Raw genomic sequence first — 20,659 nt, forward strand, 5'->3', positions numbered from 1 at the left:
GAGTGTGACTGTGGTTACAGGCCTTACTGGTGAGATAGTGAAGGTGATTCAGACCAGCTAGTAAATGCAGCTGTTGGATCATCATAATCACATTGTTTTGATATAAATATAAACAAAATTATCTTTTGTTAATCATAAGAGTGCCATGTTTCCATTGCTGCGAGTCTCTTTCCAAGAGCTGGACTTTGATTCCCAATCCTGTCAGTCACCAATCAGCCGCTCTGATTAAAGTAAACACGCTAATGACACACAAACGCTGTGGATGAAGATGCGTCTTCATCATCATCATCAGTGTGATTATCCACTCCGGCCTGTTTTTACACGTCTGTCCTGATTGTTGCGGCCAGTCGAAGTCTCTCTCTCTCTGTCTGACCGGCCCTCGCCCGCCCGCCACTGCTCTCAGCCTAATTGGCTGACTGTGGAGTGTCTTTGTCGTCATGGAAACTACTTTAATGTCTCTTTATTGGACATCACGGCCTTGAGTCATGGTCGCCGCGGCGATGCAGGAAGAGGAATTAGTGAGGAGAGGAAACCGAGGGCTAACCGATATAATGAGAGTGATTACAGACGATCAGCCTACAGTAAGATAAAAGCTGCATCGCTATATTACAGTTAATCAAAGCTGAAACCAAAAAAACTTTTCCATAACTTGAAATAAAATAAATGTTAACTGAAACATAACTGAAAAAAAATGTAACAAAAAAACTTAATATTTTATAAAACTTAATATTTCTTATTTTCTTGGTTTAACTTGGTGTACTAAAATAACTAAAACTCACATTAAAATCATTAATTACAAAAATAATAATAAAGACATTTAAAAACAATATGCTAAAATAAAAAAGACAAAAGTGCATAGCAAAATTACTAAACCTTTAAAACTAAAAAAAAAAAACAAATCAAGAAATGATACTAAATGACATACAGTGGCCCAAACCTGCAGAAATAAATAAATACAACTTTGCCTATATGTCATGGTGAAGCAAGTTGTTTTATTTGTTTGTTTGTTTATTTTATTTTATTTTTTAAAAATCTTAACCTTTTACCTATTCTCATTGTGAAGCAGCAGTCATTTTTTTTAAATCAAATTTTATTTCATCAAAGTTTCTTTGTTTGCTTTTACCATTTATTTAATTATTTATTTTCATTTGATTTTATTATTTTTGTTCTCTTTGTATTTAGTAGTGCAGTGTGTTGTGGGAAATGGAAATGTCTGTTTTGTGTATAAAGAGAGTTCAGTTTCTCGATTTCATGATTTCATAACAAATCTTTTTTATCGTTGGTTTTACTATTTTGTGAGTTTTCTGAGCAGTACAGCCAAACTAATTTCTCTATTTTAAAAACAAAGCCTTATAAGGTGACAAAATAAATAAAACAAACAGTGCTTTATTTTCAGGTACAGTACCTGTATTTAGCAGCAGCATTCAAGAAACTGAATGAACAAATATTAAAATAAAACATTTCATTGTATAAATGATACACTGATTCTTAATAAATTAACTGTATTAAAGTTCTTCAGTCAAGAGCAGTAAGTGATGTTTCTCTTTGTGTTTTGTTATTTTATTAATATTAAAGGGATCATTCTGTCATTGATTAATCACTCTCAGGTTGTTTTAAACCTGAATTAGTTTTTTTCTTCTGTTGAACACAAAAGTTATTTAGAAGAATTCAAAGACCAGCAGCTGTTCGGTTTCCCACGGTCTTCAAAATATATTCTTTTGTGTTCGGCACAAGAAAGAAATGTGAGTAAATAATGGTAGAATTAAAATTTTTGGGTGAACTCTCCCATTAATGACAAGCAGCAGCATGTTTAGACTGCTGTCACTTTAAGACCTACACGCATCCGTTTCTCTCTCGACTCTTTATTGTGACTTTAGACATAACCAACTGTTTTTGACAGTATTAGTGCAATCAGACGTGAAAGATAACTCAGTCCGGTAATCAGGTGCTGTTTGACAGGATTTTTAGTGTGCGCGCACTTCAGAAAAAGTGCACGTCAGAACAGCACGCAAATTAAATGTTTAACCATCAAGGCTTTAAAGCACATGCAAATAATGTACTTTTGTGATTGTGAATAAGAGCGTAACTCTACCCCAGAGTTAACATTTGATGTGAATGTGTGTTGCGTTGTACAGTATATTGAGATGAAGGCGCCACTGATAGAACATTATCATATTTCTTTAAAAGCAGATCGTGGAGACATTTGAATCGTCCACGATCAAAAATCATCATATCGCACATCCCATTCCCAGAGATGCACTAACTGATGAAATCAGTCTTGCATTTAGAATTTTCTCTTAATGTTTCTGTTCACTCTTGTATTGTGTCTCGTATGTTGAGTATGTGTATGTACTCTGTAAACCTGCATGCATTATTGCTTTGGATGTGAGCGTCTGTCAAATGCATGAATGCAAATATGATTGCTGTAGATCTGAAGGTTTTCTCTCTGGAGGATGAATGTTGCACTAAAGGTCAAAGGGTTAAAGGGGTCAAGTATGTTAGTATGTTGGTTGATGTGTTTCTTTTATTATCATGCATGCAGCAAAATCACATCCCCCTGACGTGTCTTTGAAGTCGTGGCATTGGTAGTTTTAGCACGGAGGCTTTTCCCATTTGAAAGCCCTTTTAGTTTTTAATCAATTCGATTCAATTAAATTATTAATTTTCTTCCCAAACGCTTTTGAGGTGCAGATACAGGATCAGTGGAGAAGAAAGGGCCGGTGGCGAGTCACATTTAATGATTGGGTTTCAGGAGAGTGTGATGTAATTACACCTGCTTTGATTAACGAGCCGCTGATCTGATCTGAGCGTGTGCTTGAGGTTCAGTTTTGAAGAAAGGGTGATCTGATCTGAGCGTGTGCACATGAGCCTACAGGTGTGTGGAGATCATCGCTAAGGAGGGTCGGAGTCTGAAGGAGCTCTATCTGGTGTCCTGCAAGATCACAGATCACGGTAAGACTGAGATGAGTTTGAACACAGACCGAAACATGAACATTTCAGGCCGCTGAAGCTTGATGTCCTGTTCAGAAACTGTTCTGCATTCTCAGAGATACAGGGGGCGCTAGAACAGACATGAACTTTAACCTTTAGTCTTCTTAAACAGTTTTTTATATATTATTTTTAATTCGAAAACTTTGCCCACTGTAATGGTGTAGCAGCAGGTATTTATATTTTTATTTGGTTTTATCCTTTAAAATCCTAAAACTTTGCCTACTGTCATGGCAAAGCAGCAGGTTTTTAAATTTTACATATATATATATTTTTTTCTTTTTTTTTTCTTTTTATTATTATTTAATTATTTTTATTTTTATTTTATTTTCATTTTTTTTTTTTTTTTTTTTTTTATAAAACTTTGCCTACTGTCATGGTGAAGCAGCAGGCTTTTACATTTTATTTTTTTTTTATTTCATTTCATTTCATTTCATTATTTCATTTATTTATTTATTTATTTATTTATTTATTTATTCATTCATTCATCCATTCATTTATTTATTCATTCATTCATTTATTTTCCCTAGAACTTTACCTGCTGTCATGGTGAAGCAGCAGGCTTTTACATTAATTTTTTTTTTTTTTTTATTCAGTATTTTTTTTTTATCCCAATACTTTGCCCACTGTAATGGTGAAGCAGCCGGCATTCATTCATTCATTCATTCATTCATTCATTCATTTTTTATTTTATTTTTTCAAAATCCTAAAACCTAATTGTAGTAATTATAATTTATTTATTTATTTATTATATTGTAATTACTGTAATGATGAAGCGTTCCTTTTTTATTCTTTTTTTATCAAAATGCTTTATTTTCAAACTTTTGAAGCTGCAGTCTTTTACATCTATTTATTTGAAATAAATCGTACACCTTTCTATATTTGTCCAGTTTTAGATTTTAAAAGTCTCTCTCTCAGATTTGTCTACCACTCTTTGTGTATTAGAGGACGGTGCTCGTGTCTGTATTTCATGTCTGGAGTGTTTCTGTCTGTTCAGTCCATCGAAGCCGTATTAATGCGTGTTGTCAGTCACATGCTTGAGCTCCAGCAGTATGTGATCATGCAGTAATGATGGCAGATAAAGCCTCTGATCCCTCGACAGCTGCATGTGTTCAGACGCTGTGCTTCGGCTAATTACTGTCCGCTGAGACTGAAGGACAGAGCTGAGCGATTACGCCGAGCAAACACGCTGTCAGACGTAATGTTAGATGTAAGTAACTGCGTGACGGGGCAAAACTCCTCCGATGAGCCGTTCTTGCGCTTGTTCTTCAGCTCAGAGTAATGAAAACACATTTGGCTTTTATTAGCCGCTCTCTTCCCACCGAACGACAGGAACACAGAGATTTGCTTCAGTGTTTTAAGTGGAAGAGTAGATTTCGGGGTCAGTGGTCTTCTTAAAAGATAATGTTGCGGTGTGGCACTGAATCTTGAGCTCCTGCCCAAACACTGACCACATGACTGGCCCGTCTTTCCATGGACACCAGTGCAGAGAAAATCAGCACCAGTCCAGAAGCATTAGACGTCATTACATGCAGCTGTGCCACTTACGGTCAGCGGGGGAAGCAGCGAGACATAATGACATAAATAACCTGACCGGTGGACGTACTGGACGAGACACCCATGTAGTTGAGTAGAGTTATGAGTCTATTTTACACTTCAGGCCTAACTACTGTCATGGTGAAGCAGTAGTTATTTACAGTGCTTTTAAATTCATTTTATTTTATTTAAAACTATAAGACTTTGGAAAAGCAGTAGGCTTTTAATTTAATTCAATTAAATTGTATTTTATTTAATTTTTTGTTATAGATTCCTACAGAATCCTAGAACTACTGCCATGATAAGGCAGCAAGCTTTTACTATTTTATTTTTATTTTATGATTATTTATTTTATTATTTATTTATTCTAACTGACCCCATTGATAAAGGCAAAGCAGCATGCTTTTATATTGTTATTACAAGCTGCTTTTTTTTTTTGTGTTTATTTTATTTTAATTTATTTTTATATTTATTTTTACATTTTATTTAATTTTTCAAAATCCTAAAACTTTTTGTCTTGGTGAAGCAGCACCATGTTTATTATTTAAAAAAAAAAAAAAAAAAAAGTCTTATTTCATTTTGGTCATCACCAATAGCTGCTCTCCAGATATGTTCAAATAAATAAATAAATAATAATGTCTTATTTCTTTTTTGTAGTTATGTAGAGTCGAAAAAATGTGAAATATTTTTAGAATTTAAAATGTTGTTTTCTATGTGAATATCTGTTAAACTGTAATTTATTTCTGTGATGCGCAGCTGTATTTTCAGCATCATTACTCCAGTCTTCAGTGTCACATGATCTTCAGAAATCATTCTAATATGATGATTTGCTGCTCAAGAAACATTTCTGATTATTATCAATGTTGAACACAGTTGTGCTGCACAATATTTTGTGGAAACTGTGATACATTTTATTTTTCAGGATTCACAGATGAACAGAAAGTTCAGAAGAACAGCATTTATTTGAAATAGAAATCTTTTGTCACATTATAAATGTCTTCACTGTCACTTTTGTTCCATTTAATGCGTCCTTGATGAATAAAAGTATTAATTTCTCTGTGCATCACAGTTTCCACAAAGTATTAAACAGCACAAATATGTTTTTTTAGGCACCATGTCAGCATATTAGAATGCTTGTAAATGTAAATCCGCATCGGCCTGTAATGAACTAGCACTAGTTAGGACGCTGTGTTAGTGTCCAGCGGTCATCTCGGACACTCAGAACATCCTCGCTTCATCTCTGCAGGTTTTGGCCGAAATGAGCCGCGTCTCTGAAAGTCACTTTAGTGTTTCTTTGGCAAAAGTGACTGAAGGACGCGTGTGATGCTTCTTCTCCACAAACTTCAACCTCTAAAGCCTTAAAACGCCCTGAAATCAGTGATTAACACTGTCTTACACAAGCTTCAGTAAGTCCTCTAGCAGATGTTACTGTTAATACAAAGACATGCTGGTGTATGTTTTACCCCGGCTGTATTTAAAGTATTGAGTTACACTAAAACCAGCGTTCTCTGGATTCTCCGGATCACGTGCGTTCCTCACGGTAAGTCTGATACGCCGCTAATGTATTTCAGCCCACTTGAGATAATTACACATAAGAGGCGCAGTAATGTGCCGAATCGCTCCGAGCTCCTCGCAGCATTTGGTTAACGTCAGCAGAACTCGTAGCGACGGTAATCACGACCCCTCGGACCGTGATGAATGACCGCAACATCAAAACCCAACGCTAATGACGGCCTGGAATGCACCCCGAATATCCGAGCGTTTAAAGAAGATGAATGACGGACACCAGCGCTGCTCTGAGGGACGCTAAATACACCGATCTCCCGCGTCCTGCTGCTAATGGAATGATTGGTGGATTTCCTCTTGATCCGTTGGATAATAGGAGGTTGATTTTTGCTTCCGCGTTCTTGGCCGGTTTGAGCCTCTCGTTTAAAGCTCCAGGGGTGCTTGGGGCAAAAAAAAAAAAGCAGCAAAAATGCCTCCAAATTCAAGAAAAAAGAACAGAAATGGTCCCATGCACAGTTAGACTAAATCTAATACATGTGTTGTGATTTAAGTGAATGTGAAAATGAAATGAAAAGAGTCGATGTGCTCACGTTGCATCAAAGATTTATAGTTTTTTCCAGCATTAACCATTTTTATGCATTCTATTAATCAACATTGATAATCATTATTGCAATATAGAGAGCAATAATGAACAATATGTGACCCTGGAGCACAAAAGCAGTCTTAAGTCACTGGGGTATATTTGTAGTAATAGCCAAAACTACATTGTATGGGTCTAAATTATCAATGTTTCTTTTATGCCAAAAATCATTAGGATATTAAGTAAAGATCATGTTCCATGAAGATATTTTGTAAATTTACTACAATAAATATATCAAAACTTACTTTTTAATTAGTAATATGCATTGCTAAGAACTTCATTTTGACAACTTTAAAGATGATTTTCTCAATATTTAGATTTTTTTTGCACCCTCAGATTAATTTAAATCTCTAACCGGGGTTGGAAATCACAGGTGCTTGAGGGCAAAAAGAGCAAAAATGCCTCCATACTCAAGAAAAAGGGGACAAATATGGTCCTCTGTACAATTAAATTTAAATCAATGTTGACATTAAAGTTAAATCAAGAGAAAAGTCTGTTGCATCAAAGATTTATTTTAATGCATTTTTTGCAGTGAATTCTATTAATCAACATTTATAATTAATATTTATTACAATTTTAGAGTTTTTTATTGATATTATTATTATTTAATTTAATTTTTTTTTTTTTAGTATTATTGTTGTTGTTTATTGTTTTTTTTTTTTTTTTTTGACTGAAAAAAGGACTTTCTTCCTCAGTATTTTTGCCTTGTTTTCTAGAACAAATATCTAAATATTCATAAAAAAAAGTTATTAGTCTTGTTTTCTGAGAAATGTATCAACATGAATTGAATTTGTTTAAAACAAGCAAAGAAAAAAAATCTGCCAATGGGGTCAGAAAAATGATAATTTTTAAATATAATGTGTTTAGATTTAAAAAGAGAGGTTTTTTATGTGAGATTATTTTTATGATCTTATTTTTATTATCTTTTGATTTGTTTTTCAGAAAAAAAAAGTTTATTTAAAGATGTTTAGATATTTGTACTAGAGAACAAGACAAAAAATGTTTTGTTGTGACATTCCTGCTTTTTAATTTACAGTGCAAAAACAAAACAAAGAGAGAGAGAGAGAGAGATAAATAAATTTGTCTTGTTTTCCAGTAAAAATGACTAAATCAAGATGATCCAGAAAAACCTTTACTATTTCTTTCAAAAGTACATTTAAAATATATTTTATAGAAATGTCTGTGTAATGCTTTGTTTTATAATTGTTCTTATTAATTTATTTATGTTTGTATTTTGTGTTCTACTATATTTTTAATGTATAATCTTTGCCATGATGTAGCATGTGACTGATGTGGCAATAAACTTAAATTAAGATTAAGATACATTTACTGGAGAAACAAAATTATTATTTTTTTTCTGAAATATTATTCGTACCATATTAAGTTTTTGCTTAAAACAAGAAAAAATTACCTGAAATAAAATAATCTTGTTTTCTCCTGAATTAAATTAAAATAATAATAATAATAATTTTATATATATATATATATATATATATTTATATTTTAATGACCTAAGTGGCAAATATTCTTTTTTTGTTTTAAGCATAAATTTGCTTAATTTGACTCATTTTTCAGTAAACGACCTAAGATCGCAAGTCCTTTGGCTTCACAAGTAAATGCATCCTGATTTAAGTATGTGTATATATTTTTACTGGAAAACAAGACACAAATCATATATTTGCAGTGCACACTTTATATAGGTGTACTTTATATAGGATGCCATTAATCTCATGACATCATCGGGTTATTGTATGTCACCTTTGAGCAGCACGAAGCAGCTGTAAATGAGCTTAAAAGCAATGTCAAGTGCAGCTTCTGTTCAGCGTAACGATGACTTGCTCTTACAAAAGTGAAAATGCCTCTCTAGCATTGATTATTTTTATTAAAGGAGTTTGATGAAGCCGTCGCTCGTGTTCTCTTCTCGTGTTTTTCTGCTTTTAATCAGCAGATCCGGAGAGATGGAGCACAGCAGTAATGCTCTTGTGATGTAGTGCGCAGGAAATGGACAAACTGTGTGACGTTCACTCGCTAGAGCACATCTGAAACATCACTAAGAGCTGTTTTTCTGTTCGCAGTGACGCACGACAAACATCCCACCTGCTTTAGTTGAATTAGTTTTAATGGTTGCTAATGCAGCTGGTCGAGAGCTTCTGACCTCACAGATCATCCTCTCTCTTCATTAGACGTTCATTTTTTAAAGTTTTTGATGTGAACTGCGTCATTTAAAGATTATTTATGACTAATGCATCCAAAAGTGCCGTACAAAAACATGTTTACCCAACATTTTAAAACATCTCAATACACAAGCCATTACAGTTAATGTGTGCTTTTTTAAATTAATTAATTATTTTTATAATTACTGCTGTCAAAATTAATGCGTTAACGCATGCAATAAATTTTTTAAGTGTGGTTCAGACAGTCACCGTATCAGATTTTGACTCCTAAAATCTTGTGAATAGGGCTGCAACAAACAATTATTTTAATAATCGATTATTACGACGATTTTTTCACCAATGAATCAGTAGTCTTTGTTCTATCATTCTGCTTTTATAATTAGTTAAAATACGGAGTTACACATGTTAATAAAACAAGGTAATCACTTCAAAACAATTATATTACTATTGTACAATTATAATTATTTTTTACAATACAAATAAATATATTTGGCGCACAAAACGAGATGACAGAGATTTTCTCATTCACCATTTAATCATATTCAACATTCACATAATATTTCACTATTTTTACTGTATTTTGGATTTTTGATCTTAACTATACTATACTTTATTGCTCTTTATAATTTAATATAGTAATTGTTAATACATATTAAATATGAATTATAATACTTACAATTACTAATTATAAATTAGAATGATTATTTTATAATTATAAATAAATTACATTAGGTTGCATTGATTTTCTTGAATAGAAATAAATCTGATTTGATGTAAATAAAAAATTACTATTAATAATTATTCATTATAATTATGAATTTTATATGCAATTCTAAAAATATAATAACAAAAGCCACTTATGTCAGTAATCATGATTATTATATGACTTCTACTAATTCGTACTAATCTTTGCTTTTTATGCATTTATTGATTATAAATTAGAGTTATTATTTTATCATTATAAAATATAAATAAATTACAGTAGGTGTACACTAATAATGTAGGGTATTTATAATGTTACAAAAGATTTCTATTTCAAATAAACGCTGTTCTTTTGAACTTTGTTCATCTGTGAATCCTGATAAATCACCGATAAATCACCGTTTGCACAAAAATATTGTGCAGCACAACTGTGTTCAACATTGATAATAATCAGAAATGTTTCTTGAACAGTAAATCATCATATTAGAATGATTTCTGAAGATCATGTGACACTGAAGACTGGAGTAATGATGCTAAAAATACAGCTGCACATCACAGAAATAAATTAAACTTTAATAGATATTCACACAGAAAACAATTATTTTAAATTCTAATAATATTTCACTATTTTTACTGTATTTTTAATAAATAAATGCAGCCTTAGTGAGCAGAAGAGACTCTTTCAGAAACATTAAAACATCTTACAGACTTCAAACTATAGTGTATATGAATTCTGTGTCTTTATCAGGGTTTTGTGAGTATTTCTGATGGTTCCTGATTTTCCCAGTTCCAGACGATTACAATAGAGATCAATATGAAGTGAGACTGTAAGTGAGATTTCAGAGCGATGGTCCTGTAACGGTTTCTTCAACTCGTCTCTGAAGCGGCATTAGTTCAGCTCTCAGTGTTCAGCTTGTGCACCTGTAAAGTCCATATAACCTGCTGATCGAAATATCCAATCATAGAAATGCTGGGTTATTGTGCTGTTTGACCTTATAAACCCCGACAGTCAGTCTCTGTTTGATTCTTTTTGTCTTTTTTACTGTTGTAGGGTAGTGTGATTGTGTGTTGTGTATAGTGTTTAGTATTTTTAGTTGTTTGTGTTTCTCATACAGTAAAAAAAGATAAAACAAACTCAGCTAGACTTTGCATCTCATCTATAGACTTGACTTTCTGACTTTCTGTTTCTCTTGTGATCGGTGATTTCCATCATCTGGATCTTTTATTATTCTTGTGTTTATCTTTAAATATATTCTATATAGTTCATGTTCCAGTAGATGCACTGCAAAAAAATGAGATGCTTATTTAATATTTTTGTCTTGTTTTCCAATCCAAATATCTAAACTTTCTTAAATCAAGATGTAGTTACTGAAGAAGCAAAATGACTGAAGATATTGAGTCTTTATTTCTGAAAAACTGTTTTAAAATGAATCAAATTTATATATGCAAATGCAATATAATAACAGACACCAATGTTCAAAAACAGTTAAATATATTAATTAGAATAAATAATAATTACATTTATAGGCAAACTTATTTACTTGGTGGATGAAATTATTATTATTGTTGTTGTTGTCGTTGTTAGAATAATAATTCAGTGATATTTATTATTGTTCTTATTATTTTGATAAATAAAAATAGATGTAAATTTTACTAAATATTTAAATGTATTAATAAACAGAGTAAATAAATTATTATATAGGGTAATAGGACTATATTACCTGGTCTTCAAAAATTGTTCCTCTTCTTAGTATTATTATTATTAATAAATACTGAACATTGATTTATTTTATATTACATGGTTACATGGATTGTATTATTATTATTATTATTTATGCTTATAAACAAGAACAAAATTTGTTTTCTCTTTGAATTAAGTTTGAATTATTCTTTAATGACTTTTTTTCTTCTTGTTTTACACACGAACATGAAGCATACTATTGATATTTTTCAGTAAGTAAGACTTGATATCTTCAGTCGTCTTGCGTCTCCAGTAAATGCATCTTGATGTAAGAAGGTTTAGATGTTTGTACTGGAAATAGAGACAAACACACGAGTGATAAACTGATTCTTGTGTGTGATATGTGTGTGTTTCTCAGGAGATTCGTTGTGTTCGTGATGCTCGTCCACAGCAGTGTTATTGGTTTTCACTCTTTAAAACCCAAATGGACTTTGGAGGATTCATTATGTCCTCGTCTCAGCTCTGACCCCAACATCCATAAAAATGATTGTGCAATATTTCTTTTACGACCATGAAAATTCATAACTTTTCAGCGGTGTCCTGAAGGACGAATAAAAATAAAGCTCTCGGTTTCAGACGCTTATAATGACAGCCTGTGATCCTGCTGTTTGAGTCTCAGCATCTGCTTAAGTTTGAGAGGTTTGTGGCTTTTTTGCTTTTATTAACTCTTTCCCCGCCAAACGTGGGATTTTCTGGGTTTCCGTGTTCTCGCTGTTATACGCTCGGGGGGCTATAACGCATCTCCTGAGCGAGTCTAGAATGTACCGATCAAAAATGAATGAATGCATATGAAAAACAATGCGTTCATCAACAATAAACAGCATATAAATGAAAAAAAGTTAACCGAGTGAAATGTGGATCCAGGAAGTGTTAAAGGACTGTGAAGCTTTGGGGTGTTGATGGAAGAGATACGGCATCTTTGCTTTGATCATTGAACTGAATATGATCCAGATGTAGAATTTGATAAAAATGTGATTTTCTCTGCTTTTTGCTCAAAATGTTGCTTTTTTGATATAAAACTTAACTAAATTCAAGTGTTAATAAAAAAGAATGCTTGAAGCTAGAATAAAGTAAAGCAGAGGCTCTGGTCTTTATTTTGATGTATTGCATGTTCAGATATTCATAAAACAAAATATTCTGAGGGCCATGAAATGTTAGTAAAAACCATCAGAAATTCTGGCGGTGGCTGAAAACATTTTTCAAAAATGCTGGCGGTGAAAGAGTTAAACAGCAGCAAATACAATTATTAAAGGAAACAATTTTTCATTAGTTTGGTTTTTTTTTTTAGTATTTTTATATTATTATAATTTTTTTTATAAAGGAAATTTGATTTTTTTATTTTTTTTTGAGTTATATAATAATAATAATAATAATAATAATACTTAAAACAAGAAAACAATCTTCCAACAGGGTCAGAAAAAATAATCTAGTTTTCTCTTTGAATAGTGTTTTAATTAATTACGAATTAATTAATTATTTTTAAGAATAATTCTAATTTAATGTTGTTTAATATTGTTGTTATTGCTATTAATCAGAATAAATAATTTATAATATTAGGCAAATGGATACTTGGTGGATTAATTATATTAGGTTTATATGTTTTTTAATATTTTTATATTTTTTTTTTTTTTTTTTTTTTTTTTATTATTTTTTTTTTTTATATTATTACTATTATTGTTGCTGTTTATAGATCAATTTTAATAGATAATAATATATGTCAATTTGTTAATTCAACCAATTAGTTAAATGTATTAATAACAAAGTAAATAAAAAATAAATCTGTTTATTATATTTAGGCTAATTGACTATATTACATGGTGGAAGAATAGTTTATCATCTTCTATTATATTTATTCTTAAATATTGAAAATGTATTGTTGTTGTTATTATTTTTACATTACATGGTTGTATGGACCGTCTTATAATTTTGCTGTTGTAATAATAATAATATCGTTTATATCACATGGGTAATTGGATTATATTATATTATATTATTATATAATAATGAAATGAATATTGGTGTCTTTTACATTGCATCGTATAATTTCAAGTATTTTTATGCGTTTTGTGAGTGCGGTGTGGTATATGATGTAAAATCACTGCGTGGTGTTTATTTACTGTGTGGAACAGTAAATGCGGTAAATAAATATCCCACGCTTCAGCAGACGTTGTGTTTGGTTGTTAGCATATGATCTGATCGTTGCTCTGACAGTGATGATATCTGCTGCCGTCTCCTGACAGTGTTTGCTGTTGTTTCTCTGGTCTGGTATAATGTGTTAATCTCCAGCCTTATATTGGCGTGTGCTAACGTTCCCACAGGAAGTCATAAGCCGGCGCTCTTATTACGCCTCGCATGACTAATGCACACGACTGGCTTTTATATGCACCTTTTTTTTATATCCCCCTTGTTTCCGTCTTTGTGAGGAGTGCAGGAGCTGGGCATTCTGGGTAAACTGCACTGTGAGGGGTTGGGTTTTTTGTGATTCTTTTTTTTATGTACAGATTGTTTCACTGCATTTACCCCCTTTTTATTAATTAGAATATATCTATATATTATATATAATATATATATATTTATATATATATATACATACATACAGTACTGGTCAAAAGTTTGGAAACATTACTATTTTTAATGTTTTTGAAAGAAGCTATGTTTTTAAAATATAAATATTTTGTAAAAACAATATTCACTACTGGTCAGTAATTTGGGGTCAGTAATTTTTTTTTTCTTTTTTTAAATAAAATCAATAATTCAGCAAGGATGTTAAATTGATAAAAAAAAGTGATAGTAAAGAAATATAATTATTAGAAAATATATTATTGAAAGTTTTTTTTTTGATTTTGAATAAATGCAGTTCTTTTTAACCTTTTATTCATCAAATATATTAGACAGCAGAACTGTTTCCAACACTCATAATAAATCAGAATATTAAGAATGTCTTCTAAATGATCATGTGATAGACTGGATGTTACACTGGTGAACACTGAAGGGCTGGAGTAATGATGCTGAAAATTCAGCTTTGCATACAGGAATAAAATATCCTTTGTTTTTAAAGTATATATCAAATAGAAAACTATTATTTTAAGGTTGTAATAATATTTCACAATATTACTGGTTTTTTTCTGTATTTTTGATCAAATAAAAATGCAGGCTTGATGAGCAGAAGAGACTTCTTTATTCAAAACATTAAAATAGTAGTTTTCATCCAACTTTTTGACCTGTACTGTGGTAGATAATATATATCATATATATATATATATATATATATGCAAATTGACTATTTTACATGGTTGATGAATTATTTGTTATCATTTTTATTATTAAGTATAAATACATTTTCAATTAATAGTTAAATGTATTAAAAACAGAATAAATATTCAGTCAGTTATTACATACAGTAGGCTACATTTATATACAGTGACTTGCATTTTAATAATATAAAATGTTATATGAAAAACACTAGTCTTTATTATTAATATTATTATTATTAATGTAAATTTTCCATTTCAATTTAAAATAAATAGTTAAATGTATTAATAAGCATGTTATATGTATTAATAATACTAATATATAGGCTAATGATCTATTTTACTTGTCCATTATCAATTTTATTATTATTATTATATCTAAATAAATGCAATGACTTGTATTTTTTAAATATTGTTCATATTTGATATTATATATATTTTTTTTTATAAATATTTATTTAGGTATAACTCATGATTGCTCAAAAACAGTCCAGATTTATGAAACCTACATATTTATTTTTAACAAAAACATCAAAACAACATACATATTACTCTAAAATCATTTCACTTGCATAAACTAACAGAGATCCATTTTTCATGCATCAGTGGTTTCGTCAATTGGCTTACATATTCATATCAACAACATTTTGTCCCAAAAGGTTGTGAAATATGGGGAAAAGGCTAAATATATTTCAGAAAAGTTTTTTGACACTATTTTAAATTCACAGATAATTTTACAGAAAGTGTTTTTAACACCCAATGGTATCCGGGTCAAAAATGACCTGAACACAAAACGTGTTATCTCTTATCTCTAAATATTAGTAAAAAATCTGAAAAAATAAATGATGTGTATTTTGAGGGTCTTAAAGCTTCTGTACCCTTACTAAAAAGCATGCTTTTTTTTTTTTTTTTTTTTTGGAAATGTTCACGCATCCCGAATGTGCTACAAGGCTTAAAAAGGTGTGCGTGTGAAAGCACTCGTGTGAATTAGGAGGCTATTTTTGAGCGCTGTGTCTCTCTGGTGACTGAGCGTGCCGTGGCGTGTTGTGACATTGCGAGAGGGTGTTTAATGGTTAGAAACCCTGCTGCCAGCGCTGAGAGATTCCCTGAGCTCCTCACGCCGCAGCCCGGGATTTTAACCCTGTCAGATGCGAAGCGCAGGAGCTCTTCTGTGTGAGATGCTCTTGACAGGCCGTCCCGGATCGGCCGCCCCACACTTCTAATTGTTCTGCTTTAGTTTTTGGTGGAAGTGCACTTTTTGCTCATGAAACATTCAGAAAGTTTCAGCCGTGAAGTTGCTGGAAACTTTCACACTCACGCTGGCGACAGCAGATCCACCAAACATTTGGAGAAAGTGAAGTTCGGTGTAAGACGGAGTGTCAAACTCAGTTTCTGCCACGTGAGCGTTATCTGCACCCTCCAAAGAGACGACTGAATGTCTAAAAGCAATTTTATTACTAATTTTTCACAGGTATTTCTCATTAGGGAACATGCATTTTTTGTGAACACATTCAGCAACAAAGCATTCAATTCTGGTGACTTTAGGAGTATTTGTTTTTGTATGTATGTATGCATTAATTAATGTATTTGTTAAATATGTATGTATTTATATTTATTAAATAATGTAATAATTTGTAATATTTAATAATTGAAAATTTTAAATAAATAGTAAATATTTATTTATTTTCTCTAATCATATGTAACAAACCGAAGTATGTGCTGCAGATTAATTTTTATTTATTAAATAATTATTTTAGTAATACTTAATAATTTAAAATAATTAAATAAATATTTTCTTTAGGTATTTGCTTTATATAGGTATGTGCAGATTTTTTCTTTACTAGATAAATTCATTATGATTTATTTATTTATTAGTAGTAATAGTAGTAGTAAATATTTATAATTAGTTTTTTTTTTTTTTTTTTATTATTTATTAATTATTTAATGTTTTTTTTCTAATTATATTATGCGACAAACATAGCCTATGTTTGTTACATAATATAATTAGAGAAAATAAATAAATAACGTGCTGCTGATTATTTATTAGTTTGTTCGTTTTGATATTTAACCATTTAAAAATTATAAATAAATAAATAATGTTTATTTTTTTTCTAATCATGTTATGTTACAAATATAGGTGTGTGCTGCTGATTAATTCATTATTAGATTATTTTACCTATTTGTTTATTTATTAATGTAATATTTTATTATCAAAAATTATTAAATAAATATTTTCTCATAATTATATTTTGTAACAAGCATTAATATAAGTATGTGATGCAGGCTTTTTTCATTATTATATTTTTTCATTATGTATTTGTTTATTAAATAATTACATCATTTACTATATATACTATATATATTATATATATATATATATATATATTATATATATATATATATATATATCAGCCTATGTTTTAATAATAATTACATATCAAACATTTGAATATTTGACTATTTGACTATTGATATATATTACATATAAGAATTTCCATATGTCTATATCTTGTAGTTTTTAAACAGACTGTTATTGTTTTTATTAAGAACTTCTTTGAAAGCAGCGTTGGAGATACAGTGTATGACATTCCTGTTCCTTGCCACTTCATGCTGTATAACTATAATTTTTTTATTTTTTTGTTTATTATTTTTTTTTTATACATTTTTTATAGGTTGTTTATCTTGTGTTGAGTTGTGAGAGAAGCTCCTGCTGAATTGTTGTAGATGAGAGGAGCGTCGCAGGGCGTTCATCACAAAAGACTGACTGACTGATAATGTTCACATAAATCCAGCCCAGCAACCGAAAGCACAGGAGGAAAAGTGCACTCTCACCCTCAGACGTCTCAGTCTGAAGAGACAATTTACCCAGCGGCCCTCAGCGAGAGAAATGACCCCCATTATCTGCTCTCACAGCGGCCCTATTATCTCCTGTCATTCTCATATGAAAATTGGCCATGAAATATTGATTCTGTGAACAACGGCTTTGGAAATACAGATGTTGAGTTTGAAAAGGCTGAGATTTATTCCGAGGAAATTCAGATTGTTATCATGCGTTTTTTATGTGTATATTTACATCACAAGCTTTTATAGGAAAGTACTTTTTTGTACATTTCTTTTATAGATTAAAATGTAGACTTTTTTACATGTACATAAAAATAATTAATTTTTATTGTAAATATTTTTTATTGTGCTTATCACATTCATTATTATTATTTAATTCAAATTATTTGTTAAGTTTAATATAAATTTAAATAATTTAAATGTATATTTAAAGTTTTTATTATTATTATTATTATTATTATTATTATTATTATTATTAAACTTAACCAAATTACTTTTATGTTAATTGTTTAAAAAAAAAAATGTAGGTCAATTACATTTATATTTAAGGTAATTTTTAAATGACTTATTGTTAATTAATTGAAGCAGTTTGTTTTTATTATATTATGTTTATTTTTTATTTGGTTTTATAGGAATGACTAAATTGCTTTTATTAGTTTTTTTTAATCAAATTTAAAATAAATAATTTAAGTTTATATTTCAAGTATTTTTAAAATTAAATTTTGTTGTACATCAAATTAAGTTGTTTTTATTGTATTGTATTATTTTTATTTATTTGTATTTTATTTTTATTTATTTTTATTTATTTTATTTTATTGTATTTATTTTTAATTATAATTATTTGTATTGTATAATTTGTGTATTTTTTTTTTATTTTTTATCGTAAATTAATTACATTTTTTTTATAATATATATTACTTATTTTAATTTATTTCATTAGAATGACTAAATATTTGTTGTAAATTAAATTAAGTTGTTTTTATTTTATTGTATTTTTATTTATTTGTTGATTTTATAGGAATGACTACATCATATTTCTGCAGTTTTATTTGTAATTCTTTAGATCTTTTAAATGTATATTTAAAATAATTATTTATTTATTAATTAAATGTTTATATTTTATTTATTTTAATTTATTTCATGATTTCATATTTTTGTAATTTTTAAAAAATCTGATTTACAGTTAAATATTTATATTTAAATATTTTTAATTACGTTTAATTGAATGTTTTCTCTTCCTGTAATATTTATATTTATTTATTTAATGATTGTGTAGGAATGACTATATTTCATTTTGACTATTGGTTCGCACCAGCAACCTAAACCAACATTCATCAGATTTCCTTTTCCGATTAATCGTTTTACCGTAAGACCAGGATCATGAATTAAGAACATAAATAAATGAAGTAGAAAGTCCCAGCAGGTGCTGAAAGCGCGGTTCTGAACGGGACTTTAGATGATGAATCATAAGTGTGTGAGCTGCTGTCGTCGGGCAGAGTTGAGTCTCACCTGTCTGTCCTGCTCTCCACAGAGCATCATTTACACAGACGGCTTAATTAAGCGCAGCGGCGGACGAGAGACTGTGGCGTAAGCTCTCAATTATACAGCCAGCGGTTTGACGCGGCGGCACGAGCGCGTGCGAGAGACAGAAGCTCACGCGGCTTGAGCTGATGAGGTCTCCACAGAGAGCTGCGCGCCGCAGAGCTTCTCTTCATTCATCATCATTAACTGAGCCGCTTCCCTTCTGCTCTCAAAGCTGTTCAGCCGTCAGGGTTTCTCCGCTCGCGTTATGAATGACACACCAGCGTCCCTGCGCTCTGATGTACAGTCAGACACACACACTTCCATAAATTCACCCTATCTTATGATCCGTGACCATGTTTACATACATATGATGTGCATGCATGCATATGCTCATGTTGTGAGTATACATGAGTCATGCAAACACATGAACTGTGAATATAATCAGTATATCCACTTCACATATCTAAACAAATGGGGTGAGAAGAATAAACTCAATTTAAAGGAAACAGGATTATTTGTCTCTGACCCCACCGGCAGACATTTGTTCTTGTTTTAAGCATACATCAAGACTTTGTCTCTTCAGTCATTTTGCTTCTCAAGTAAATGTGTCTTGGATTATGAAATTTGAGATTTTTGTGACGTTTGTTATTGTTTAATATTAACAAAGATCAAGAGTTTTTGCAGTGTGAACTCTATTAAGATCATATTCTGGTTTCTAAAAATGACATTAACCACAAAAAACTGTGAGAAATCATGCTTAAGCAATGTCAGGGTTATTATAGTTTACTAAAACTAAAATGAAAACTAAAATTATATATATATATAAAAAAAAAAACATTATTTGAAATAAAATAAATGTTAGACTGAAATGAAATAAAAATATAATATTATGTAACAAACATAATTTCATTATCAGATAATTTCATTTTAATTTATGTATTATTTAAATACATTTATTTTAATTTATGTAATTATTAAATGTATTATTTATTATTATTATTTACTATTTTTGTTTCTCAATTGTAGTTTTTGAGGATGAATTAAAACAATAATTAAAAATACAAATAAAATAATCAAAATAAAATAAAATATAACATGTTTCTCTAATTATATTATGTAACAAGCATTATTTAATTATCAGATAATTTCATTTTAATTTATTTATTTAAATGATTTATTTTAATTTATTTATTATTAAATGTATTGTATTTTATTATTATTAACTATTTTTGTTTCTCTATTGTAGTTTTTGAGAATGAATAAAAACAATCATTAAAAATACAAATAAAATAATCAAAATAAAATAAAATATAATTGTATGTTTCTCTAATTATATTACCTAACAAGCATATTTTAATTATCAGATAATTTAATTTTCCATTTTATTTATTATTTAATAAATGATAATTTTAATTTATTTATTATTATTTTTTATTATTATTTTTTATTACTTCAATTGTACTATTTTGTTCGGATTGTAAGTTATTCCAATAATGTCAAAATTTTTAAAATGAGATGAATTAAAAAACAAAATGGTAAAAATACAAAAAAAAAATCAAAAAAAAAACAAATAAAATAATCAAAATAAAATAAAATATAACATGTTTCTCTAATTATATTATGTAACAAACATTATTTCATTATCAGATAATTTCAGCTTAATTTATTTATTATTTAAATTCATTATTTTTATTTGTTTTGTATTTTATTATTATTAACTATTTTTGTGTCTCTATTGTATTGTTTTGAGAATGAA

At 29.7% G+C, this 20,659-nt stretch overlaps 1 protein-coding gene across 1 annotated transcript in view; it reads left to right on the forward strand.

Moving 5' to 3' along the window:
- Positions 1–20,659, forward strand: part of LOC109054210 (F-box/LRR-repeat protein 17-like) — a 559,415-nt gene that overhangs the window by 497,263 nt on the left and 41,493 nt on the right. The window contains exon 8 of the mRNA XM_042761560.1: positions 2,876–2,952. Coding sequence (XP_042617494.1) covers positions 2,876–2,952 — 77 coding nt within the window. The remainder of the gene's footprint in view (positions 1–2,875; positions 2,953–20,659) is intronic.

Source organism: Cyprinus carpio, chromosome A8 (genome assembly GCF_018340385.1).
Source record: "Cyprinus carpio isolate SPL01 chromosome A8, ASM1834038v1, whole genome shotgun sequence".
NCBI classification, from domain to species: Eukaryota; Metazoa; Chordata; class Actinopteri; order Cypriniformes; family Cyprinidae; genus Cyprinus; species Cyprinus carpio.